The sequence below is a fragment of the Megalops cyprinoides genome, chromosome 10 (genome assembly GCF_013368585.1).
Source record: "Megalops cyprinoides isolate fMegCyp1 chromosome 10, fMegCyp1.pri, whole genome shotgun sequence".
NCBI lineage: Eukaryota > Metazoa > Chordata > Actinopteri > Elopiformes > Megalopidae > Megalops > Megalops cyprinoides.
This window is the reverse complement of record NC_050592.1, coordinates 99,013-124,857: the sequence shown is the minus strand read 5'-3', so window position 1 is coordinate 124,857 and position 25,845 is coordinate 99,013. Positions and strand designations below refer to the sequence as shown.

At 42.2% G+C, this 25,845-nt stretch overlaps 2 protein-coding genes across 2 annotated transcripts; both read right to left on the bottom strand.

Moving 5' to 3' along the window:
- Nucleotides 1-3,848: 3,848 nt before the first annotated feature.
- Nucleotides 3,849-12,137, bottom strand: LOC118784945 (proline rich transmembrane protein 1B-like). Its single transcript, XM_036539440.1, has 2 exons — nucleotides 11,555-12,137; nucleotides 3,849-5,017 (listed from the first exon to the last, which is right to left on the bottom strand). The coding sequence occupies exons 1-2, from the start codon at nucleotides 11,945-11,947 to the stop codon at nucleotides 4,877-4,879; spliced, it is 534 nt and encodes a 177-aa protein (XP_036395333.1). The 5' UTR covers nucleotides 11,948-12,137; the 3' UTR covers nucleotides 3,849-4,876.
- Nucleotides 12,138-16,210: 4,073 nt separating this feature from the next.
- On the bottom strand, nucleotides 16,211-25,595 carry LOC118785230 (FXYD domain-containing ion transport regulator 3-like). The gene is made up of 8 exons (XM_036539828.1): nucleotides 25,433-25,595; nucleotides 19,770-19,820; nucleotides 19,487-19,519; nucleotides 19,233-19,256; nucleotides 18,947-19,021; nucleotides 18,575-18,611; nucleotides 18,036-18,085; nucleotides 16,211-16,998 (listed from the first exon to the last, which is right to left on the bottom strand). The coding sequence occupies exons 2-8, from the start codon at nucleotides 19,801-19,803 to the stop codon at nucleotides 16,979-16,981; spliced, it is 273 nt and encodes a 90-aa protein (XP_036395721.1). The 5' UTR covers nucleotides 19,804-19,820; nucleotides 25,433-25,595; the 3' UTR covers nucleotides 16,211-16,978.
- Between the last annotated feature and the right edge of the window lie 250 nt (nucleotides 25,596-25,845).

Here is a 25,845-nt window from a genome sequence, read left to right as displayed (position 1 = left end):
TGTGTGATACATTCATTCCTGCCTATGCACAAAGGGTCAACATCAAAAAAGAGCCACTGCATGGAAACTCCAAATATTACTCATCCAGGCTGCCGACTACTTTCTCACTGTTCTTCAGGATGGAAAGAATAGAACAGAGTAATTCAAAGGGAATAGATATTTATAACGAAATGTCTCTCACCACAGACCTGTGTGTGTGTGTGTGTGTGTGTGTGTGTGTGTGTGTGTGTGTGTGTGAGTGAGTGTGTGTAAGTGTGTGTGTGTGAGTGTGTGTGTGAGAGTGAGTGTGTGTGTGTGTGTGTGTGTGTGTGTGTGTGTGTGTGTGTGTGTGTGTGTGTGTGTGTGTGAGTGAGTGTGTGTAAGTGTGTGTGTGTGTGAGTGTGTGTGTGTGTGTGTGTGTGTGTGTGTGTGTGTGTGTTACCTCAGTAACCTCCCCCTCTTTCTTGTAAAGCCCTCTATCAGTTGCATGCATTGCCGCCCAGATCAGGAAGGAACACCCCCCCTTTCACAGCACAGAGCAGCACCTCCACAGTTTAATACTGGAAGGATGTGTTCACAAGAACTCCCTGCGCATGAGTAAACCACTGCTGTATGTTAGTGTTGTGCTCGGTTTTAATACAGGGGAACACTATTAATCTCATTTTTACCCATACATAATAAACCTACACTATATATTTTTCATAGATTAAAAGATGTAACTATACTACGTACATACAGTAAGACTGGTTAACCTGTATATAAACGACAGAAAAGGGTACGAAACATTACATACTTTTATCATGCCACATGTGATATTCTCTGAAAGTATTACTAAAGACACCAGTCCAAGCTCATGTCCATTTCATTTTTAAGATTAATCAGATTAGAGGATGGATTTACATCATCCCAACCCACAGCAGCATCACAAACAGCACATTTCACATGCAAATCATTTGCTCCTCTGCAGATGGGCCGTACCTGCGTTAGATTCTGTGATATCCCCCTGCTTTCCTGCTGCGCTGTTGCTTCTCTGGTTAGCCTGAACACCCTGACCCATTTTTAAGATTGAACCACGCACCACAACCGAAACTGGTGCTGAAAATAGCTGCTCCGGGCAATCTGTGGTGTGTCTGGGCGAGAAGAGGTGTAGCTGTAAAGTCATTTCCCTGTTGATTAACATTTATTCAATTTTAAATATTTATCATTCTGTTCATGTTATTTAGTGTTTGTAGGCCTACATATGGTGGATAATGTATAGGCTGTTCATTGACAGCAGTTTGAGGAGAGGACTGTAATACGTAACTTAACACTAACTTAGCTAACAATATCAGCGATATCTGCTTATGCAACCAATTTGTAGGTCTGTATTGCCACTTGCATTCACCATTGAGACTTATCACACACACAACATAAAACAATACAATACCAAATATCGCTAATAATAATAATAATAATTGTTTACTGTATTTATAGTAGATTTGATGAATTGTTATTTCAAACAGATTACACCAATGAAGTAGGATTCTCCTCTGGTTCACACTTCTGGTCCTTGAAGTTTCATATTGCAAAAAGCTCTCAGACAGCTCTCGCTGTTTCCTGCTGAGAGCCGGATCTACCTGCTGGCTAAAGGTCTGGCTAAAGGCTAAAGCATCAGAAATACAGCTCCCAGATAGTGTCATTTATCCAGTGCTGCATGATGTGAAGTATGATGGGTTGTTATTTAGCTGTAAAGTGGGGTTGTGTTGTGAGGTGTGGCAGGTAAAAATGGTGTTAAATTAATCTATCCTCTGTAATTTTACTGAAAGTCAAACTAAACACTATGCTTACTTTGAAATGACAACTTGATAAGATGGCTAAAGATAGCTTATGAAAATGAACATAAACAACAGGGAAACAAGATTTTGAAAAGCATGTTGAGGCCTGTAAAACATTAAGTTACTTATCTTGAATATGAATTAAATTACAAACAGGTCCCTGATTATGCAGTTCGCGTGTGGATGTGTTGTTTGGTTGTTGTACAGTATACTGTCTCCTCTTGAAGTCAAATTTCTACTAGTGGAATGCATTTAAAGGCTGCATGTGATGTCTCAAATCTAATGGGAGATCAGATTTTCCAATGCAACTCTATGAAACTCTACAGTGAAACTCTTAAACATAGCACTGTAATTTCAAGTATTAACTAACAAGCAACTTACAATGAGTGCATTCAGTAGGGTTAGGCAATTAGCTGCACAGATACGGAATCAGCAGTACCCAGTATGCCTGGTGATAGGGCACACAGTCTATTACTGCCACTAATTTTTGCCAACAATGTGATGTGACATCAGGCTTTTGTCTTCTGCGCATAGATTGCAATCCTTTTTACCAGCTTTGGAGGGGGACGGGGACAGAGTTCAGAGCACCTGGGTCCAGGTGCAATCTGAGTAGATGGTGTTTAGTCTGTGCTGGAAAATGGACAATGATCCTGTTGTCCTGACAGTAGTCAGGAGCTCATTCCGCCACTCAGAGGCAAGGCTTGAGTAGGGGCTTACATGTGGTGAGTGACCCTTCCAGGAGGGACTACTAGGTGTTCAGAGGTGGCAGAGCGAAGTGCTCTGGCAGGAGCGGAGGGTAGCAACAGGTAGCCATTGGTTGGTTGTCAATCAGTCAAACACCTGCATTCTGAATTAGCTGGAGGGTCTGGTGGCACCTGCAGGGAGGTTAGCCAGAGGAGACTTGAAGTGAGCTGGTCTGGAGAGCAGGACGACTGTAACCAATACTTGTTTAATAGGGAGAAGGTAGAAAGTAACTTCAGAAGGACATTGGAAGCTGCTTAAAATTTACTTTGAAAATAGGAAGGTTAGCAGATGAGACAACAGAGAAAAAATAAGAGAAAAGATGCTGATATTCAACCATATCAGAGGGTAGGGTTTATTTCCATTTCTACTTGGCTGACTGCAGCTTAGTTGCATTGACACATAGTGCTTCAGTCAGCTTTAAAGAGGATGCCTTTGAAGGCCTGAAGGTGAATGAACCACAGTCAAGAGTGGACGACAGTGTGGTAGCCATGTGGATGTTTCATGGTCTACAGATAGCTGCAAAAGCATCTGCAAGAGAAGAGATCACTGTGCAGGCTGTGGGCGAGAGACTGTCCATGTTCTGTGGGAACATGATCATTGGTGTGGCAGCCCCTATGAGGGGAGTGGCCTGAGAGCTCAAGTGGAGTCACTTCCAGGCAGCTAGTGGTGTACTTTCGAATGCCCACAACATCAAGATGCTTTCCAGCCTGACATTTGAGGTGAAACTGCAAGACAGCGCAGAGCACTGCTTTCATTAACTTCAAAAGCTGCTTGACTTTAACAAATTTAGGAAATATTACATTCTGATCCTACATATAGTAATATTACATACAATATTACATTACTTTCTTAAAAAAACAAATCAATTGGTATTCAGTTGTTGCATTTAAACAGAATGCCTCACCAGATCTTTCAGCAGTGATTGTAATTCATGCATGCATTCATTGCAGCAATGATTCTAATTCATGAATGCATTCATTGCAGCAGTGGTAGAATGGCTGTTTCTGAAGCCCTAAGGAGAATATGCCATCTCTTACTTTGTGGGAGTTGGATAACACTATTGGGTTTACATTTATTTAAATACATTGTATTTAAATATCTGTAACTTAATGAAACAGCACTGTGTATTATATATCAATTTGACATTTATCAAAATAGTTACAGTTTCCATTGAAATGGTTACATGTTTTACGTGTGAATATTTCCTTACTGCAACCAACAATGTCTTTGTCTTTTTGTTTTGTTTTCTATAAATATAATTCATGAAATACAATGTATTATTACATAAAAGACACACTGCTTTCTTCCTTCCAGTACTTTATTTTTAATACATATTTGTTTAACATATCCTTGTTTTTAATTTCTGTTTAATTCTTTTTGGGCACACCCACAATTCACAGCCAACTGTAGTCCGACTAAAAGGATATAACGAAGTAATTAGGAGTCAGTGATGTGTAATAATATTAAAAAAATATATGAATAAAATATGTATTTACCATATACGGTATTTATATATCTGTCTTATCAAAATGTGTAGCTACAAATTATGTCTGTGATAAGCATGAATTAAGTATGAACCAATAAATGTTTATTCTGCTCTAAATGTATTTTAAATTTTCTTTCCTATACTACGCATGCATATGGCCCCCTCACATTTCTAACTGAAATAGACATATTTACAGGTGACATAAATCTTAAAATCATAACACCTCCTTCCAGAAAGACAGAGATCACAGAGATCACATATCCAGTTTGCCATATTTGCTTATAGTCTGTCAAAGCTGTTATGCAGAGTTATGGGTATGAATATTGGGTAATGCAAAAGCAAGGTGGAATTACTGGAAAAATATTTAATGCATGGAAAACACTGTAAGTTAGCCTTACTTGACCAGTTTCAGTAAGCATACTGCTAATTCACATAATGAAAAAGGATTTTAAAAGACACTGTAAAGGTACTTGTATAAGAATTATAAAATCTTTGGGTTTATGACATAGAAACTTGTGGATGATTTTGTAGCTAAAATGGAAATGAATCATACCAATCTAATGTTGCATCAGCTGGCTAACTGGCTTGACAGGTATGTCCATCTTCTGGACATGAATCATGCAATCTTTGTGATTTACACAGTTCAGGTACATTTAGAGTTGGGCTTTTGTCAGATAAGTTCTTTTATAGGCACTAAAATCTACCCATGTGACGTGTTACAGCAAATAAAGGACCTGGGAAGAAGGGGAAAAAGCCTTCAGAATGAACATGTTTTATAAAAGGTTCATTAAATTTCAGTGTTGCAATATGAGATGATCATAAGGGATGATTTTTGAAATGGGTCCTGGAGTGCTCAGTGGATGAAGAATGCGAAGACGATCCACAGAATGAGGATAGTGATGCCGATGCCCAGTCCTGCGTGGTTCAGATTGCGCGCCAGCCGTGAGTTATGCTCCGCCATCTGCTGGTGGCCCCGGTTGTTGGCATCTCGAGTCTGGAAAGCGAAGACACGGTAATGTTAGGGCTGGCCTCTCCACTACTGAAAGGATCTTGCTAAAACAAGGTCTACGTGTCCATTTCTACACAAATCAGAAGTAGTAAGTACTGTCAGACTGGATCTCCACAATCAGTACAGTCAAATAATGGACACTTAGCTGACAGCTAAGTAAACTGAGACCGCTGATCAGTGGAGATCAACACATGGCTGAGAAGCAGAGCCAGGAGTGCTCAGGTCCGCATTGACAGCCAATGAAAGGTTGTATAATCTAAGTTTCATTCGGTTGTTCAAGGGGGAGACTTTGTTTACGTGAAATAGGTTGGAACAACTTTCTTCAAAGAGAAGCTAAAACCAGATACAAAAAACCTTAGCTGAATGTCTGGCCCCTGTACTGTCCCACAGCTCATTCTGAATAACACTTCAAAGCCTGAGAGAGCAGGCAGTCAGGGATCTCTCTTAAAAGCCAACATTTCACCCCAAAATGTGCCACAGTATCCTCCATAATGCACCACAGCACATTGAGCACGCAGAGGCAGTGCCGTGTGCCAGAGAGAACGAGTGCGCAGCACGATAACCCGAGATCAAGTGCGCAGCACGATAAACTACCACACACACAGTATTCCTGGCACACGGACAAAAGCAATATTCTGCTGGGCAATGCCCGTGTGTGTGCTGTCAAAACGTAGGTTACTAATCTACTGTGCAGTTCCTTCAGTATCAGTGGCAGATTACACCAGCATGAGGAACAGAAAACTCAGATCTTTCTAACCAAAGTAACTGTGTGTCAGCTGCTCGTCAGACGCACATGACGCACATGACCAAAAAAAAAAAAAAAAAAAACACCATAAAGTGGCAGGATCAAAAGATACAGATCAAATTCATATTGAATAAATTTTACAGATTATGTTTCGTAATGGGGGTCTATAAATTCCTTCAACCTTCTGTGACTTTTAACAATAGCTCAGATTAGCCAACCAAGAAGCAATTGTAAGTGCATTGTTTTATCTAGGAGAGATCACATTGTGTTGTAGTTCCATACAGCTGACGTAATCTTGTCACATTCAAATGCTACTAAATTTAAGTCACGCTTGTAAATGAAAGAGGCATTTCAATTTGAAGATACAGACATCCTTCACCATGCCAGGGGAGGGACGGCAGGAAAGAAATGCAGTGTAAAATGTGCATGATTAACTTGAGGAAAGTTAGAGGGCAGACAGGACCCACTTACATAAACACGAGTCAGACAGGAACAGTGCAGAAATACAAATACTGGGCACAAGATTCTGCACTGACATCCACAGCCAACACCCAGCAGATAAACAGGAAAGTTCAGCAGAGACTAACCCTAACCCTAACCACTAACTACTAACTCTAACTCTAGCCATAATATAAACCCTAAACTGACACCCAACACCCAGCAGATACACAGGAAAGTTTCACAGAGATAAAGGAAGTGCAACATGGACAAAACAATGATGTTTGCTGTTTCACAGCCTTCATTCAGAGACTCTCACTCTCTGCTTTCAGGTACAACCAGCTGTCCATCAAAATCCAGAACTCCATCAACAAAATGGTGTGAATAGCAGGTAAGACTGTTGGGGAACAGGTTGGAGAGTTAGACAAGGACAGGGTCAGAAAGATTAAAGAATCTCAGCTCACCACACTCACTCGCTGAACAGTGAAAACACAGATCTGCTGTTGGCTCTCACACTTGGAACACCCGTCTGCAACACAAGCAGAGCCCAGGGGCCCTTCCATTCCCCTCAGCAGTAGAAACATTAACCATAGCTTAATGGTTTGGTAATAATATCCGTCATATACATATTCATACATATACAGTACATATGGACACTGACACTCATGCAGCCTCAACTGAAGTTGACTGAGAGCATTATCAGTGGTGAAACAATAATAAACTAAGCATTAGCAGCAGGCTCTGTCCTCTCCAGCAGTGTCAGGGGGCACATGTGACGTTCTTCCTGTTGAATCTCCCCACATTCTTCACTCTGCATGGGGGCTGTGGGCAGGGCTTGTAAAATGAATGTTTCCCAGCAACTCTGTGTTGTCAGCAGACAGTGCGCATGTGTGCGTAGCTGCCTTGTTTATGCTAATGGCCGTGGCTGGAACAAAGCACTCTTCTGTGCTTTCAGCCAGGAAAGGGGGGCCATTTGTAGTGACTGGAAATGATGCTGAATGTGAAATAAAGTAAACCAAGAGACTTCCCCTGAGGCAACTCATCAAAATGCTTGTTTCCGTAAAACTCCCACTCTTCCCTCCCACAGGCTCACACACTCGCAGGAATGCACATATTCTCTGCTGTGGCTGTCTTATGTAATGAGATTAGCTGTGCTCTCTATAAATGTAAAGGCCAGATTCCATTCCTGTTCCCCCCTCCTACGGGGCCCCCTCCTCTCACTTCTCCTCAGCAGCTCCAGTGTGATACTCTCAGCATTACCATCTGCCACTAGTTACCCACACTACACTGCCTCACTACACTGCCTCACCCACCCACACTACACTGCCTCACCCACCCACACTACACTGCCTCACTACACTGCCTCACCCACCCACACTACACTGCCTCACCCACCCACACTACACTGCCTCACTACACTGCCTCACCCACCCACACTACACTGCCTCACCCACCCACACTACACTGCCTCACTACACTGCCTCATGTAGTAGAGATATGTACAACAAAACTAAACAAACAAACAAGAAAGAAAAAAATCAAACATAAACAGATTACATCATGGGTAGTCTATATTAGTGTGTTAATCAGAGTGTGTATTAGTGTTTATATATTAGAGTGTCTGCATTGGTGTGTGTATATCAGTGAAAGTTGTGAGGAAGACTGAGCACTTTACATTACATTACAAAAGGTGTGGGAAGGAGGACATTAGGCAGATGGAGGACATTAGGCAGAACTAGAGCTTGTTAAGACATGAGAAATCGTGAATGCCTGCCTAGCCTAGCCATTTCAAATGTCAACCAAGAGGAGGCAGATTCCACCGGTAAGAAATGTGGTTGAATTTCAGAGCTATTCCTTTATCCTGTATAAAGGAAGCAGTACAGCACTAAGCCACTTTTAGTTATAGGAAAACAGGATGTTTGTAAGTAAAGAGTCTGTGTGCAAGTCACTGTTCATTGTCACAGTACTAAATACATGGAACATTAAAAATGATATTGTGTAAAAGGATTACCGTTACATAATACTTCATGTGGTTGACAGAATTTTCACATTTGAGTATGTTGAAATCCTGAGGTTATGCTAAGGACAGCAGTTCTTTTTTCCTCCAAACATGTAATTCTCATTACAACATGATGGCACCACAGCAGCTTTAGAGGAAGTGTATCCACAGTGCTTTAAATTTACCGTATTACAAAAAAGTGACAACAATATTTTACTTAGGAATTGTACAATTGTGGTATTTCATGTCAGATAACATATTAACAGATCTTTATCATAGTGCAGCTCAAAGAGTCTTATAGTAAGTTAAGGCTTCATTCAGCCTGGCTGATTCAGTTCATTGTATAAATGGACCTCTTATTTGACATTGTCTGCTCTGATTTTTAACAGCACCTTACCTCATATTAATTACAATAATTACAGTCATCAGCAGCACCTGACATTAACTGAAGTCCCAAACAAAGATGCAGAAGGAGAATTTTCAGACAATCTCTACGCAACTAACCAAACCCAGACAAACTGGTCCCGTCTGCAAATATAGAATTTGCACTTATCACTTCCTTCTGCCTCAGCCTTTCATGGAGCCCTCATCTGGCCCATGCCCCCCCTTTCCTTTCCAAATGGGCGGTCTACACCCCCAGCCCATGGTCACCTGCAATTCCTTCATCAGACTCCACTGATATACCCACATCAATCACAACCTTTACATTTTGGCACATGAGCGATAGTCTAACTAAGCTTTAGAAACCAACAGCTAACAGGTGCCTCAAGGAATACATTCTTGCAGGTCCCAGAGGACCTAGCACTATGATTGCTGTAGGCCTTAGTCAAACACTGTGTACTGGCATCCTTGCAGACCCATCCCTCCCTATCTCCCTATCCAAACTCTATATGCCACATTCAGAGCTGCCTGTAATTTTTCCCTGTGTTCCTCCTCCACTAAGCACATGCCAAATCCAAGGACCAAAACAGGAAAGAAGAGTGTACGTGAGATGTGATGTCACTCATTCCTAATGACTGACAGTAATTTTATCCATTTAAAATAGAATTATAAATGGCTCACTGGATTAAGCAGTTTTCCATGGTTTTTGAAATATCCAAGCATTTTTTCAGATTGCAGATTTCACCAATAGGTCATGATTGGAAAATTGTGAAGTTATAACAATATTCATATTTTCTGAGTCAGTACATTGGTAAATGAGAAATTAGATTTATTGAATTGTTCTTTGAAACTGTGTTTGCTGTTATGCTCTTCTCCAAAGAGAAGCCTTAAACACCTGGAGAGGTGCAACAGTAAAGTGAGAGCAAGTGGCAGAGTTTGGATATGTGGAGGTAACAAGCCAGAATGAATCAGCTGTGTAACAGCTCATTTGTAAATACCTATCTACCTATATCTAATTTTCTGCTCTAATAAAACATGTTTCTTAAATAAATAAGTAGTGGTACAAGTAATGAAGTAGTTATTTTCTGCCCTTGAAGTGTAACTAAAAAAATGGATGATATTTTAATATCTACATGGACTAGCCAGCAGGTTAGATCGACAGTATACCAGGTCCAGCATTTGCCATTTAGAATGACAGCAAAGTAACCAGAAAATACACACAGTTTTTCTATTAAAATGTTAAACTATTTTTGATCCAGGTCAAAAATTACATAAGGTGATGAAAACTAAAATCTTTGTTGCTTCATCTGGTACATTAGATAAAAGATTTTTGGCAAACCAGTTTTGTCTGCTTGCACACAAACCCCACCTCCCACTTACACACACGCACGTGCACACGCACGCACACACACACACACACACGCACACACACACACACACATACACACACGCACACGCACATACACACACGCACATGCACGCGCACGCACACACACACACACACACACACACACACACACACACACACACACACGCACGCACACACACAAACACACACACACACACACACACACACACACACACACGCACGCACACACACAAACACACACTCACACACACACACACACACACACACACACACACGCACACGCACATACACACACTCCAGTCTCTTTCATTGGCCTTCAGTGTCAGGGTCATTTGCAGTGAGCATTTTCACCTATGGACTGTTGCACAAACATGCCTGGAAATGACAGACATTCCAGGCATCAGCAAGGACCTCCTCCCCTGGCAATCTTACATCACTCATCTGTAACTCTGGGCAAAGGAAGTCAGCTTATCAGAGTTACCTCCGCCTGTCCTGAAACATGTTTATCCTGTTTGGGATCAACAGAACCACATTAACTCATGAGCAGGACGAACCTGCTCCCACAGCCAGTGAGGCCCTGCGCCCTGCCCTCCAGTGTGCTCATCCTGGAAATAAATAGTGTGATGGTTTGCCTACCAGACTCTGGATGTGAAAATTGTATAAAAGTATCACAAATAGATCACTCTATCTGAAGACATAACTGCATCTGTTAATTTCAGTCATGACATACCTATTTAAATACATGATTTTCAAAAGCAGGTGAATGAGTGAATGAGCAGGAATTAGATCATTCCTATATGGTTTCCATTCTTCCCCAAGCTATCTTCTAAAACCTCATGACATTAAATATGGGAAAAAATTGAAAATTTTTCTTTAAACCAGATACCAAAGGTGCAGCTTACTGAGTTAGCTCAAGTATGTGTTGGAGGTGGGAGTCAGCTCAGAGACCAGGATGTGTACACATTCCAGCATGCAGCTTTCTCAGCAGAGAGCGCTCTCCCCTTTGAGAGAGAGTCTCCTCAAAGGCTTTCACGGCATTGCTGAAGAGGAATAACAGCTGGAGCCACACCGCCCCTCCCAGTTTCCTCCTCCCTCTCTTTCTCTGTTGCTCTGTTTGTGACATGTGAACCCCCTCGCCCCCCCCCCCCCCCCCCCCCGACTGTAACCGTACACCATAAACTTCCCTTTTCCCATAAACTCTATTCTAAACTTCCCTTTCCCATAACTACTCTGCTCTAATAAAATGACTATTCACTCTGTGCTTCACACTTACGTATTGATCTGGACTTAGTCAAGTTCGTCCGTTTTAATTTCCTTAAACACACTTTCTTACACTTTCTTGGATTCATTCAAGCTCTTCCCCGTCTTTGAAACATCACCTTCATCTTCACTTCTGCTGTCTTCACACAACTCTCCCCTTCTCTAACTTCAATTACACGCTCTGATCCAGGATCAGTTTGAGTGCCCCTCACATTTTCAGTTTTCAGTCCAAGAGGCTTAATTTACATAGCTTCTGGCAAATCTTTCTGGAGGATATTGACAGAAATAACAGAGAACCAGTACTGATATTAAAGTAAAATCTTGACTCACCGAGATGGAGTAGACGAGGGCTGCGATGCCCAGGGGCAGGCAGCAGCACAGCATGGTGAAGATGGAGTAGCCCAGGTAGTCTGGCAGCGGGTGGGCCAGCGGCCCCTGGGTCACATACAGTGTAGGCTGCACTGTGACCATGGGCTGGGGCCCCTGGGGGTACGGCCCGGGGGGGTACTGCTGGCCAGCAGGGGGGTATGGGCCACCCGGGGCCCCTCCAAACTGCGGTGCCGGGGGGTATCCTGCAGCAGCGGGTTGTCCTGGAGAACACCCACCTGTGTTGGGGTACTGGGGGTAGTCCTGGTAAGGAGGGGGAGGCGGATAAGCCATGTTTGATTTATCCTCGGGGTTCCAGCCTGGAGGAGGAGCACTTGGTGTCTTGTTGGGGTCCATGGTCCTGTTTGGTCCTCTCTGAGAGACACAGTGTTCTCTGTCTCCTTCCCTTTCCTTTCAGTCTTTTGTTTTCTTTCTTTCTTTCTTTCTTTCTTTCTTTTTTCTTTCTGTTTCTTCTGTTCTGTCTTGTTTTCTCTGAGGATCTGTGGCACTGCAGTTAACTTTGCTCCCTCTCTCTCGTTTTTCTCCCACCCCCTCCCTGCAATTCACTCTGCCCCTCCCTCCCTGCCCATCAATGCCTGGGGGCCGTATGCAGGGAAGACTGGGGGGATGGGCTGAGTCCAGAGCGCGAAACTTCCCTTATTCTGCCATCTTGTGGTCATGTTTATAACTGCATTAATGACATCATCATTAGATCATCCTCCCTGAGCTACATGGAAACAGGTCAAACCTGGGAGCCAGCACAAGTGTGAGAGACATCCTGAAATGGGGCTGGGTGAGGTGGAAGAGTGGTATATTATCCCACAGAGACAAAGCAGGACCTTCTGACATCTCCAGCCAACCAGGTGGGAGCAGGGTCCTTAGCAAGGACACATACAGCATCTGAAGTGTACTGTAAAAATATGGATCCCGTCACAATTGTGGAATTTATGTGGAACAGAAAAATAAATGACTCTCTTGGGATAGTGTGCATGAATCAGGTGTAGCCTGTGCATTCTGCATAATAAATAAGTATGTAAGTTTTATTTTGTATTTTTCACATTTCAAAAATCTTTGTATATTGTTCATTGGATTCAGCTCCATTCACTGGTTATTTTAAATTGAGTTCCTATAGCTGCCAGGAAGTTTATTCCCATATGCTATGTTATTGATCATTGGCTTCTGTTGTCTGAAATTCCTTTTCCATTGATGAACCCAGCTTATACATTTACATTACATTTACATCTATTCATTTGGCAGATGCTTTTATCCAAACTGACTTACAAATGAGGTACAATACAACACAAGCGAAAAACCATACAGAGTCAACAATATTAGAAGCGCTGCATGACAAAGTTCCAAAGGTTGGCCAGGCAAGGTACCAACTAGCAAGCAAAGCTAGCGAGTGCATTAAGCCAACATATCCCAAACCTCTCCTGGAGGACCCCTTGTCCTGCATGTTTTACATCTCTCTCTGCTCCAACACAGCTGATTCAAATGATCAACTCGTTATGAACTCCTGAAGCTGCTTAATAACAAACTAATAATTTAAATCAGTTGTGTTGGAACAGGGAGAGATCTAAAACATGCAGGACAAGGGGTCCTCCAGGAGAGGTTTGGGAAATGCTGCGTTACGCCATTGTAACCAAACCATTACAACCAAACCTTTATCTTTAAACCATTACAACCAAACCATTACACCACACCAAAACATTGAACTATTACAGCCAAACCATTAGACCAAATTAATACATTAGACTATTACAGCCAAACCATTACATTTTTTTAATATAGTTTAATAGGAGATGGGGGGAGGTGTTTCAGGTGCTCAGGTGTGAGCGGAAGAGCTGTGTCTTCAGATGTCTCTTGAAGACAGAGAGGGACTCAGCAGAACGGATGAGGTGTGGAAGTTCATTCTACCAACGAGAAAGTCCTGGATAGTGATGTAACACCGCAATATGACGGGACCACCAGATGCCGTTCGGTGGCAGAGCGTAGCAGTTGGGAGGGAACATAGGGTTGCAGCAGTGAGTTCAGGTACTTAGGTGCAGTTTTGTTGGTCGCCCTGTAAGGCCTTGAACATGATGCGGGCAGCCACAGGTTGGGTCCCACTTGTTGCTGGCATAGTGTGTGAATTTTAAAAATGGTAACAAATATGTATTCTTTAAACTAAGCAGTTTCAGCTTTAAAAATCACCTGTAAATTATTGCAAAATACAAGCTAACAAGTATCAGGCACAGAAGAGGGAAATGCTTTAATGCTATTGAGTCTTTATTTATGAATTCACTACTCCCGTATTATCATACCCTGCAAGGATATTTGTTCTGCATTTTCTTCCTGACTATCTTTTCGCTCGTATTGCTACACAGTCAGAGTCATCTATCAAGATGAGACCTTGGAATTCAATAAGCAGTGGTCTGTCACTTGAAAATAAACATTTTAGTTTTAGAAATGTTTTGTTTCAATGTTTTTTTTTTGGTATGCAGTGGTCATATAACCCTCGACTCTTGTGCTAAATCATTGCTTTTTCAAGTGAACCTTCGAGCCAAGATCTTTACTAAGTATACAATACATGCATCAAACAACATATTCCCAATGAAATCATTTAGAAAAGGGCAAGTCTTGCATGAATAGGAATAATAGCTGTTTGTGTAAGACTAGAGAAGTGGCCACTGATTTTCACTCTATCAGTTGCATCTACTGTGAATGATATCAATGTTTCTTGTATTTCCAGGTTTGGTGGTTAGACCTAGTACTGACACTTCAGTTTTCTTTGAATTTGAAAGAGCATTCAGGTCAGAGGAAAATTACACAAATGAAATCACCCAATAATGCAACTTCTCTTTTGAAGCTGACAGTTGTTTGGTTTTTTAAATTATAGTCAGGAAGATCTTTTCTTGCCCAGAAACCATGGCATATGCAATCTTCCCATACACTCCTCGCTCTCAGCCTACAACTATTTTACACAAGTCCCTCAGTGCACAACAGGAGAGCCAACACAACAGCAGGCTTCTCACTGCTGGCAACTTAGTAACTCATAGGCAGATGAGGAAGGTATGAATGTTTTTGGTATTGGATATCATATTTTTGTTTTTATGAAATGCTCAATTCTTCAACGCTCTTCTGTATGACTGACACCTTGTTTTCTTCTCCAGGTGTCTTTTCTCCTGTCCGTTCATAAGCAGGATCCCCATGAGAATAGACATTATTACACTACATGACATTACTACAGTAATGGATAGGCTAAGATAGCAGTGTATTACTCTGACCCATTTGAGGACAGAAGTGTTACTCTATTACTAATACTCTGGAGACCAGTAGCTCTGTTTACCTTGTGCAGCGAACTAATCGCATCCTGTTCTGATCATTCTCAGGCATTGCACACTTGTTTGTCTTCACCTGTAGATCTGAGTTAAGCCATTTGCTGGACTTGGAAAAGTAGTCATTAAAGTTAGTTGAGAGTTGTTAATACACTTTGGCCTTCATAATCCTGGGTGATATAAGTTTGTGACACTAATAGCTGATGGAATGAGCAGAGTGGCTTTTCCATACCTTTCCACTTGTAAAATTGAGTGAAATCAGAAATTAAAGGAAAGAAAATGTCATTTTTCATGTAGGCGTTCAGATTCTGTTTTTTGTACAACATCTGAAGGATCTGCCCCTACCTCACTATATATTCAACTCAGCTCCTAGTTCAGGCTCTAGCTCTCTCACATCTGGACTACTGTAACTCCCTCTTTGGTTGACTTCCTGCCTGTGCAATCAAACCCCTACATCTAATCCAGAATACAGCTCCAACACCAACACACCAAGTTGCACAACCATGGTGCTGGCATACAGGACAGTGAATGGGACAGCCCCCACACTCCTATAATGGGGTCTTCAAATCATTTGTACCAACCAAATCACTACACTCTGCATCCATGGGGCAATTGACTGTCCCATCCCAACAGGGTCGCTCCTTTCAGACATGCCTGTCTGTACTGGTCCCTCAGCGGTGGAATGAACTCCCCATGGGGGCTGGTGTGGAAGGCATGTGACACACAGAAATGGAAGTTGGGTCTGTGTTTAAAAATATCCAGCTTGGCATATATTGTGTAGATCACAGACACAGATATTAGCTGCAGGAGAACTGTAAATTAACCCTGAGGGTATAAGAAAAAGAAGAAGGTATAACTATAAAATTTAAGAGGAGCTATATGATCTTTATCATTGACTTTTTAACTGACGGCCTAGCCTGAAAATCTGAAAACCATTAAGACCTTTTGTGAAGCTGACCTCTGACCTTGTGACCTGTAAATCCAAATCCAAATGTCTGAGGAATAATGAGGCCACATTCATGTCGGGTTTCATCGTGTCAGTGCCATCGTTTCTGCGACAGAACTACAGGAGGATGAGAAAAACAAGCCTCCTTTTACAAACTTAACCAACATGATTACAAATTACTCATGAAAAACTCAGCCCAGACTAGAATATTTCCAACTAAGCAATCAATGAATCACAAGCAGCAGCAATATGTGTTTATTGCTACAGCTATGAGGATAGAAAGCTCTACATGCTTACCAAATATTTCTTCAATATTTTCACTACATTTGGAACAATAAAGACTGCAGCCTTAGGTAATTGGTTGTTCGAATAGTTTAATTGGAAGTAATCTATGCTTTTCATGTTTGATTTGTTCATTAACTGTAGGTAGGGAACATTCTCATATATAAACAACCTCTAAAAGTATCTTTATTGTGACACCGTTTTATATATGCCTCACTGTATGCTGACAAAGCTTGTAAAACAAATGACATGAAGACATAACATTAATGCTGCTGATTTTAAACACCTTACTGTCATATGTTCAAATAGCTTTTGCTTGTATACATAGAAAAAAGAAAAGACGTGCACCCATGGCCAAAAACATTTTTTCATAATTCTTGATGTAACACACTTGCAAACATTTTACTTTTGATAATTATACAGCCATTGGAAACATTCTGACATTGCTTTAGGGTGTTTCTTTATATCAGCAGACAGTATAGGGCCAGCATGTATACACACAGGAATCTGACCAAATGGAAGAGTACAATATCTGAGCTCTTTTGCAAATGCATTTTTAAACCAAAAAGCTCAAAAAGCAGTCAGATAACACAGCATTGTTCTGGGAAATCAGTATAATATAAAGATTGCAGCTTTAAGGGGTGAGCGCTGGCGAGGATCAGCACCCGGCAGTGCAGGTACACAGGTAGACCGCCACAGGTGTCACTAACTCTAGAGAACAAACCGCCACCCTCCTCTAAACCTTTATTTCCTGTAATGCTGAAAAGATCCCATTGTGCCTGCGCTCCATCCTCTCTTTCGTCAGCAGCAGGATTCGGCTCCCATTCACTCCCCCGCTTCACTCTAGCATTCACTGGCTCGCACTGAAAACGAAAGCAGACATCACACCACCCTCACACCTCCACACTTCGGAAAAAAATATCAGGCCAAATTACTGTAATTTGATCACTTTGTAAATATTTCATGATGAAAGAAATACAGCAGCTCTTTTTGTTATCAAACTGTCTCTGCAGCTGTAGAAGGCGCTAGTCTCTGCACTGATTGAATCTGAGTTAGGTTTTGGTCTCTTAATTCCTAATCCTCACATGGATGCTGACACTGTCGTGGAATACATGCGGCCTTATGTGCAGTTATGATTCATAATTTTAATGAGACAGACACGATGATACAGACGCTCACAGGCCATCCTGGACACTGCTGGTCAGTGGAAGCTCTCAGGACACCTGAAGAACCGTGCTGAGCAGAAGCAGGGAGCTCATGCCCCGTTGATAGCGGGACATTTCAATCAGCCACACTGACCTGTGGGTGAACAGCTCCAGCAGACATAGGTCCTGCTGAAATGAACTGTGTTGCTTTACGTTTTGTTGCAGTTTCAGTTAGCTACTGTCTCTGGCTATGTCTCTATTTGACTGGACATATTCAGTTTTCATGTATACCTGCAGGATGTCACATGATTTGTTTATATTGTGCCAAGATACCTCCTCATTAGTTGTTTTCATAAACAGTCTGCTCAAGCCAAACCACACACTGGCCACACTGAGTACTAGGTAACCAGCTGTACCTGGAGTGACCAGATTGCAGCATCAGCTACAGCTAGATTTGTGTGGAAATGGCAGTTCATCATGGCCCTGTTTACATGTAGCTGGATATGAGACAAGAAAGACACAACTTGGACTGTGGCTGGGAGAGACAGGCATTTCCGGATCACTAAGAAATGTCCGAAACATTCAAGCAATGAAGCTCAAAGCAAATGTCTGTACGGGCTATTTCAATTACTGGGAAGAGATAAGATGTAGATGTATCAATAACAATCATGACTATGAGGGCAGTTTTAAACAAATCATACAGAGCATTCAGAATGGAGTTTGTTGCATTTCTGTTGAGTAAAACTTGGACAGACCTGTATCATTGAGCATCTGTTGGGTGGCAGCACTGCTTCCTGCCCTCCGCCTGCAGGGGGCAGCACAGTTCAGGAATGAGCAAAAATCAAAGCAAAAGACCTTCCTTAGCATTTTTACTACAACTTCCAGAATCCCCAGCATTTCAGCTTCCTGTCAAGATTTAAATTAAGAGAGTAAGATCTGAGGCAGGGTCAGTGTGCTTTGCTGCCAGGGGTTACACTTTCCCAGCTCTCTAAGCTGTGGGATAATCTGCCCCCTCCTTTAACATGAGAGCCATTTTAATGGCCTCATAAACAGGCTTGGAAGTTTAGAGGAACATTTCCATCACCCCTGCATGCCTTTAACCCAGAAATGACCCCTCCTCATAATCCAAGCAATAATGGGAATTAAGAAAATACAGAGTACAAAACCTGAACATTTTCTACCAGTGCCTCATGTGCACGGCTTTGTATGAGTGAATGAAGTGAATGAATGAATTTTACTTGTGACTCACCTGCAGCCATAACTACAAAACAGTCTTTCATGCCATATTTCTCACCTTTTGTCCTGGTTGAACTTGCATCTACAGTGTCCACCTATAAGAAGAGAAGTGTCACTCATACTCAGGTGTAGAATAGTATTGATCTACATGTCACCAGCCATCCATCTGTATAGCTTTTTCAGAGCACTTTAGCTGGTGCAGTCTGTACTTACACTGTACAGGAACCTCTACCAAATAATGAAATGTTAACCATGCCCACGCTCATGTGCATACAGGTGCGTGTGGGTGTGTGTCTACCTGTGTTTAAGTGTCTAAGTGTGTAAGAGTGCTTGTGTGTGTGTGTGGGTGCATGCGTGCGTGCGTGTGTTTGTGTACACATGTGCGCGCATGTGTGTGTGTGTGTAAGGTTGTTAATGTACTTTTACTCACTCAGAAGAATAGTGATACCAATGAGACACAAGACTGCAGCCAGAATGAGACCCCCCACACGCAGTCTGTGATAATCTGCAGAGAGAGAGAGAAAGAAGTATGAGGGAGAGGGGGAGAGAGAGACAGACAGAAAGTATGGGAGAGAGGAAGAGAAATGGATGTGTGAGAGAGAAAGACAGAAAGACCAATGGAAGTTTAAGACAGAGAGAGAGAGAGAGAGAGAATGATGGGCACATACATTGGGTACATTAATAAAGAAGAAAAGCTGAATAACAAAGGAACTCACCAAAAGTAAAAGCATCATCTTCAACTGGGGAAACAGGAGCAGGTTATTGGTTAGCTTTTAAATGGCACTCACATGCTTTAAAACACACAGACACTGAACTTTTTTCCTCTATTAATGAAATGGACTCTCGTTTATAAGAATCACTTCATAGTTTGCCAATATATTATAATCCCAGATAATAACCATGTGTTCTGTTTAATGAACTGCTACGAATTTCAGTTACTTTTTAGCAAAGAATGTGATGAAGTACATACTGTGTTTCTCCTCTGCATAAACGACAGACAGAACTGCAGAAGAAAGAGAGAGAGAGAGAGTCTCACACTCAAACTATGGTAAAAACTCATTGCTATCGTAATGTGGAGTGACCAAAATACCATACAGTCCTCTGCTGTACTACCAGAGTATAGTTTACCTACTACTGTACATATACACAAAACACACACAACTACCAAAAGAATGGGAAAAAGGATGCAATTATAGTTATTTATGTATGTTTGAATTTGCCATAGTACATGTGCGAAACAGTTACAAACTTACATGTGATGAGCAGCAGTGCGGTGATCTTGGCCATCTTCAGACTGAGTCTCGCTGGAGAAAACAGCACAGAAATTCAACATCCACAAAAAATGTTCATGAAGAGGGCATTCAAACCAGCTCAGAGGGATGTAGGCCCTGCCCTTGCCATAGCATACGCTTATGCTAAATATAAAATGCCTTCTGAGTGATTGCCAGCATCTCAGTTCAGCTTGCATGTAAACACAGCCAAATTAAATTTCCCCTGTCCCACTCTCCATCTGATTTCATTACACATACTAATATTGGCAGCTAATGGTAGCTCTTCATAAATGCTCTGGGGTGCACCGCCCTCCAGTGTCAACAGTGCATTTTTAGCCACTCCATGGAGCTTACGTTAGAGTCGATATGGACCTGAGCAATGAGACATGCAGCAAAGGAACCCTGAGGTAATGTTGAACAAATTTAAGTGATTTAAGATAATTTAACTGCAACACTCTGTTTATAACAAATGCACCACTAGTCAAGCAGTGTGCAGGTTTAGCCCTTGAAGCAGCTCAGGCACCTCATTCCTGGGAATGAGAACTGTCACAGCAGATACCACATGAAAGTGTCTTTGCAGTAGAAAGTACTAATATGCCAGTAAGAAATACTCTACCACAACCCCAAATGGACATGAAATTCCTGTAAAAAGTCTGTAGTGTTAATGTTAAACATGTTCTGTCTGTCTGTAGTGTTAATGTTAAACATGTTCTGGTTCACAGTGCTGGCAAATACAGGCCCCCTCTGACCTGTCATATTGTCCGCACACTGATTCTTACATATTATTATGCAAAGGAGACCCATTGGAAACGTGTTGCAACATAACAGCAACAGAAGGTGAGTCTGGTAATTTTCCACGGGTCTGAGAGTGCAGCCTACGCAGCTCCATACGCACTCTGCAATCACATGACCCTCCAGAGGGGAGTGCAAACAACTCCGCTGGGGATAACAAATACACTGGGACAGAATTAATTTCCACTCCAAAACTCATTCTTTCCCTCTTTGATCATAACACGCTCAGTGCACTTTTGTTGGAAGGGGTGGAAAATCTGGAGATTTTGTAAATCCCTTGTTTTTGGAGGCAACTTCTTTAATCACTGTGACCAAAGCAGCCATGTCCTCCCTGCCACAGCAAACAGCATGTAACACACACACACATCTGCTTCCTGATGCTGTAACTCTCAGTCAAGAGGAAAATATTATGTATTTATGTATTTCATTGTGTGAACAGCCCATTTTCAATTGTGATCACAGCAATAGTAACCCATCTATCAGATCTGACCTTTCACTGCCACTAGGCTGACAGTTCAGTCCCAGTCAGAGAGCTGTCTGTCAGCTGCATATACAAACAAAGCTCTGAGGATGTGAGTCTGAAGCTTCTGCAACAGGAAATGTATCTCAGCAGTGACACATGATAAAGTCAGCTCTGCCTGAGCGCAGAAATGACGAAATGAATCCTGATCATTGGGATCAGAGCGTCGAAATCACACTGTGGGGTGGGGGGGGGGGGGGGGGGGTTTGGGGGCTCCAGAGTGGCTGATGGTCTATCACCCAGGCAATACAATAGGTGATGTTTTCCTTCTGAAGGCATGTCATATTACACAGAGCATATTTGCCTCTGTGTGTGTGATAATGTTCAGCACTGTGGAACTGCATGTGTGGTAATGTTCAGCACTGTGGAACTGTGTGTGTGGTGGTGCTCAGTACAGTGGAACTGTGTGTGGTAATATTCAGCACTGCGGAACTGTGTGTGGTAGTGTTCAGCACTTTGGAACTGTGTGTGGTAGCGTTCAGCACTGTGGAACTGTGTGTGTGGTAGTGCTCAGTACAGTGGAACTGTGTGTGGTAATGTTCAGCACTGTGGAACTGTGTGTGTGGTAGTGCTCAGTACAGTGGAACTGTGTGTGGTAGTGCTCAGTACAGTGGAACTGTGTGTGGTAGTGTTCAGCACTGTGGAACTGTCTGTGGTAGTGTTCAGCACTGTGGAACTGTGTGTGGTAGTGTTCAGCACTGTGGAACTGTGTGTGGTAGTGTTCAGCACTGTGGAACTGTCTGTGGTAGTGTTCAGCACTGTGGAACTGTGTGTGTGGTGGTGCTCAGTACAGTGGAACTGTCTGTGGTAGTGTTCAGCACTGTGGAACTGTGTGTGGTAGTGTTCAGCACTGTGGAACTGTGTGTGGTAGTGTTCAGCACTGTGGAACTGTCTGTGGTAGTGTTCAGCACTGTGGAACTGTGTGTGTGGTAGTGCTCAGTACAGTGGAACTGTGTGTGGTAATGTTCAGCACTGTGGAACTGTGTGTGTGGTAGTGTTCAGCACTTTGGAACTGTGTGTGGTAGTGTTCAGCACTGTGGAACTGTGTGTGGTAGTGTTCAGCACTGTGGAACTGTGTGTGGTAGTGTTCAGCACTGTGGAACTGTGTGTGGTAGTGTTCAGCACTGTGGAACTGTGTGTGGTAGCGTTCAGCACTGTGGAACTGGCTGGTTTCTGCAGGTCCATGCGGCTGAGATGCAGCTGGGTCTGGATCTTCAGCATGCCGTTTCTCTGTCTGTGCTACAGCTTCCTCACCAGCTGCAGGCTTGTTAGGGCCGGATCAGCTAGTGAACTTGCGCTAAGACCCTGACGTTCCCTCCCAAACCCACACACTCAGGACTGTTGCTACACAAAGGAAGTGGCGTGTCAACGCAGGAATTCAGACCACAGCTAAATTAGGAAAGAACTGTGGCCACCAGGAATAGATGATGCCCTTTGAAGTATAATAGGAACACAGACAGACATACTTCAGAACACAATGCTCAGCCGTGCTCTGTGGCCTAGGAGCTGCTGCTTGAATGTTGCGTTAAAGGCTACTGATTTGGAACAGTCTCAGTCAAACTGAATAAATTAAATACTGCTGATTGGAGGAGCCTCTATCAAACTGACCAATGGCAGTTCTGTACAAAGGCTTTCCTTCACTTTTTTCTATAGACATTTAAACTACAGTCAAAGCTGAACAAAGTAAGGGCCCACATGGTATTCACCTTTCAACCACTGACAAGGACACCGGAGCACTAAGTCAACTATAAATGTTTAAATGATAAGAGGGGGGAAACATTTAAATGCTGAACAGACCTACCAAATGAAAGCCAGCAGCCCAAGTCCACATAAGATGTATGAGATTTATTCACTGAATAAGCTGATGTACTCATACATTTTGATTCAGATGTCTTTCAGAGATGAAAGAGAAGAACTGAAGGCCCTTTTCCATGTGCTTTGTTTTTACATGGTTGCTGCCTGTTACAGATGTGTGCGAGACGGGCTGCTCTGAGCATAGCATTGGCCTTTTTTCCGCTGTCTGAAGGCGGGGGAATAGTATTGCAGTGACTCACCCTTCCTCCCTCTGTGAGGAATCGCGCCATTTAAAGAAGACATGCCACTTTTCTCCATGTCTCACACTATTGTGCTCAGATGTAGCATTAAGGTCGAACTACACTGAAGGCTTGGGATGGCCATCCCAGAGCAAGGGAGCGAGTTCTGCGGTCTCAGAAGTACATACTTTAGATGAAGGGTTTTATTTGGGACCACATCTGGGACACACATCACTGTCGTCATCCCAGTGTCGTGGAAGAGAGATTCAAACACACGGAACCCTACATGAACACACACTAACTTCACTGCTCTTTTCCAACACTGACAAGTGCTCTTTGGAAATTAAATAACTGCAAAGAGTAATATTAAATCAATCATTAGAAAGTAAATTTAGATTTGAAAAACAGCTCAAAAATTTTGAAGAAGCAAAACATTACTTGAAAGCAAGACTCCATCTTTTATTCATCTTTCAGTTTTCACCATATAATAATAATTACATCACACTGTTCATAATTGAGGAAGGCTAATTATATATTGTAGTGTAAATGCAAAAAAACTAATAATTTGTGTATAAATTTTGTTCCTCTATCTCTTAACAAATGCCACCTGATAACCAGAATAACATTACGGTGACTCAGATTAGCTTGATCTTTGGAATCTGTTTATCATTTCTCTTCTTGTTAAAATGAAGGTTGGTCCAACGTGATGGTTGTGTGGTGACTGTGTGTGAGAGACTGATTCATAAAGTAAATTTGGTTAAAAAATAGGGAGTTTTACAGGACTGCTGCAACTGAATCTCGTAAAAGTCACACACATCCACAAAAGCAAGTTAAGGTTCTGTGTCTGGATTGGGATACTCTCTACCACCTGTCCCGCCACCATTTTGAGGGGAAGTGCTTATTGCAAGTGAGCATAAATGCAGACTGGTATCCAGCCTGAGGGTTCAAAACCCTTAAAGGGTGGAGCCGCTCTGGTCCTCAAAGACTCCCATTAAGTCAAAGGCCTGTTCCTGTTGTTCTCAGTCACCAATAGCAACAAACAAACTAGGTTGTGTGGTCGGGGCCCTGGGGCTGCATGACCGGGCCCTCGCCCTGTTCTCTTCTCTGTTATGCCACTTTTTCAATTTTACACAAGGGCTTGCCTCACATTGCCAGGTGACGGCACCATTATACATTTCTTAATGTTGTTTTACACCTGCAGAGAAAAGGTAGCAGCAGCACTACACCTGTAGATCTATATCCATTAGATACACAGCAGCTACTGGCCATTAATTATGAAGTGATTCTGAATGAAAAAAAACATATATTCCTACAGTTATTATTTTACATGATCTTTCAGAGATAGGCACCACAAGCAACAAGTACATCTATTAAAAATATTGCTTATTAAATATTGTTAAACACTGGACAGCATGTTGGCGAGCCCTTTTAGTTGGTTATTGGAGTATTGGCCGTGTTGTAATTGGCCCCCACATCTCCTAATTTCTTTGGCAAAAATGACAATACAACGTTGAGCCAAAAAATTAAATAAACAAATAAACGATCGCAACTACAGCATGACACAACGAGACGTTTACGTTCTTCCACCAGCTGCTCACCATTATTATCATGTCGCTAACGCAAAGCACAGAAAAACGCTGTTAAAAAGCGCCGCCTCGCCACGCCGTTGGGAAGACCTCCGCAGCAACTCTTTTGACTTCGAACTTGTTTCAGGTCATTCGTGAATTCGAATCTCAATAAATATCTTTAAGAAAACATTAGCCATTGCACACTTTTTAAACAAACAGTACAATTTCCAAGAAAGACCGAAAGTCTTCAAACACGGCGTAAACGGAGTATCAGTTTCAATACAGTTGAGAGAGAAGGGAACGTAGGCACAGATATAGCAGGCTACATTATCCATAAACACCCAGCATCTGTGCAGTATCTTTGAAAAAGGAATATAACGTCATTAGTATCGCTAATTCATATTTGCTACCGCTATGGCCCCGCGGAGCCACGTAGAGGACTTAAATGAACTCCAAATGTAGTATCTTTATTAGTAACAGCGTTGGTAATGGCTGTATTGCGTGGCAATATAGTTTAATGATTTACCCAAGTCTGCTCAAGCGTAACGCCTGAGCTCCCGTTTCATTTTTATGGCAGCTGTAATAATCAAGCGCAAAATAATATTCGAGTTTGATTTCATCAAAAAATGATGCTACGTTAACAGACATGATGAAGCAGTTTAAACAGCCAATCACGTAAAAATAAAAAACCCTCCAAAATAAATAACCGTCGACAGAAATCGGGCAACTTACCTCTAACAGGCGCGGAGTGAAGCAGGAGGGCGTTTGTGGAAAAATCAGGAAGACTCACCCTAGCGATACATAAGACCAAGCGCTTCTATTGACTTAGGCAGATGCCGACACCCTTTTCTCTGACGCTCAACAGGTTGGTTCAGTTTTGAAAGGGTTGAGTATGAAGTGGGCTAGACAATGTGAGCTGAGGCTGAGAGGAGGGAAATTCCTTGTCTTCTACGCTGCTGATACTGAAAATGCATTTGGTTCCGAAGTTTGCACTGTTTTGCGATACTCTTAACTTTCCCGATACAGGAACGACTGTTAGAGCAAATGGTACACTTAAGAAGTGGCTTCTTTAACAAAGGAACAAAGGATACATGTCTGTGTAGTTTAAGCGTGCATGGCAACATATAGTGAATGAAATCGATTTA

What these genes read in the sequence shown, in the direction of transcription:
- LOC118785230 (XM_036539828.1), bottom strand. Translation starts at nt 19,803, where the DNA reads ATGGCCAAGATCACCGCACTGCTGCTCATCACAT. An exon ending in TGGTATCACTATTCTTCTGA is followed by an intron (nt 18,612 to 18,946) that starts GTGAGTAAAAGT and finishes CTCTTCTTATAG; the next exon opens with GTGGACACTGTAGATGCAAG. An exon ending in ACAGATGCTCAATGATACAG is followed by an intron (nt 16,999 to 18,035) that starts GTCTGTCCAAGT and finishes TTTCGTTTTCAG; the next exon opens with TGCGAGCCAGTGAATGCTAG.
- LOC118784945 (XM_036539440.1), bottom strand. Translation starts at nt 11,947, where the DNA reads ATGGACCCCAACAAGACACCAAGTGCTCCTCCTCCAGGCTGGAACCCC. An exon ending in CCCTCGTCTACTCCATCTCG is followed by an intron (nt 5,018 to 11,554) that starts GTGAGTCAAGAT and finishes TTCGCTTTCCAG; the next exon opens with ACTCGAGATGCCAACAACCG.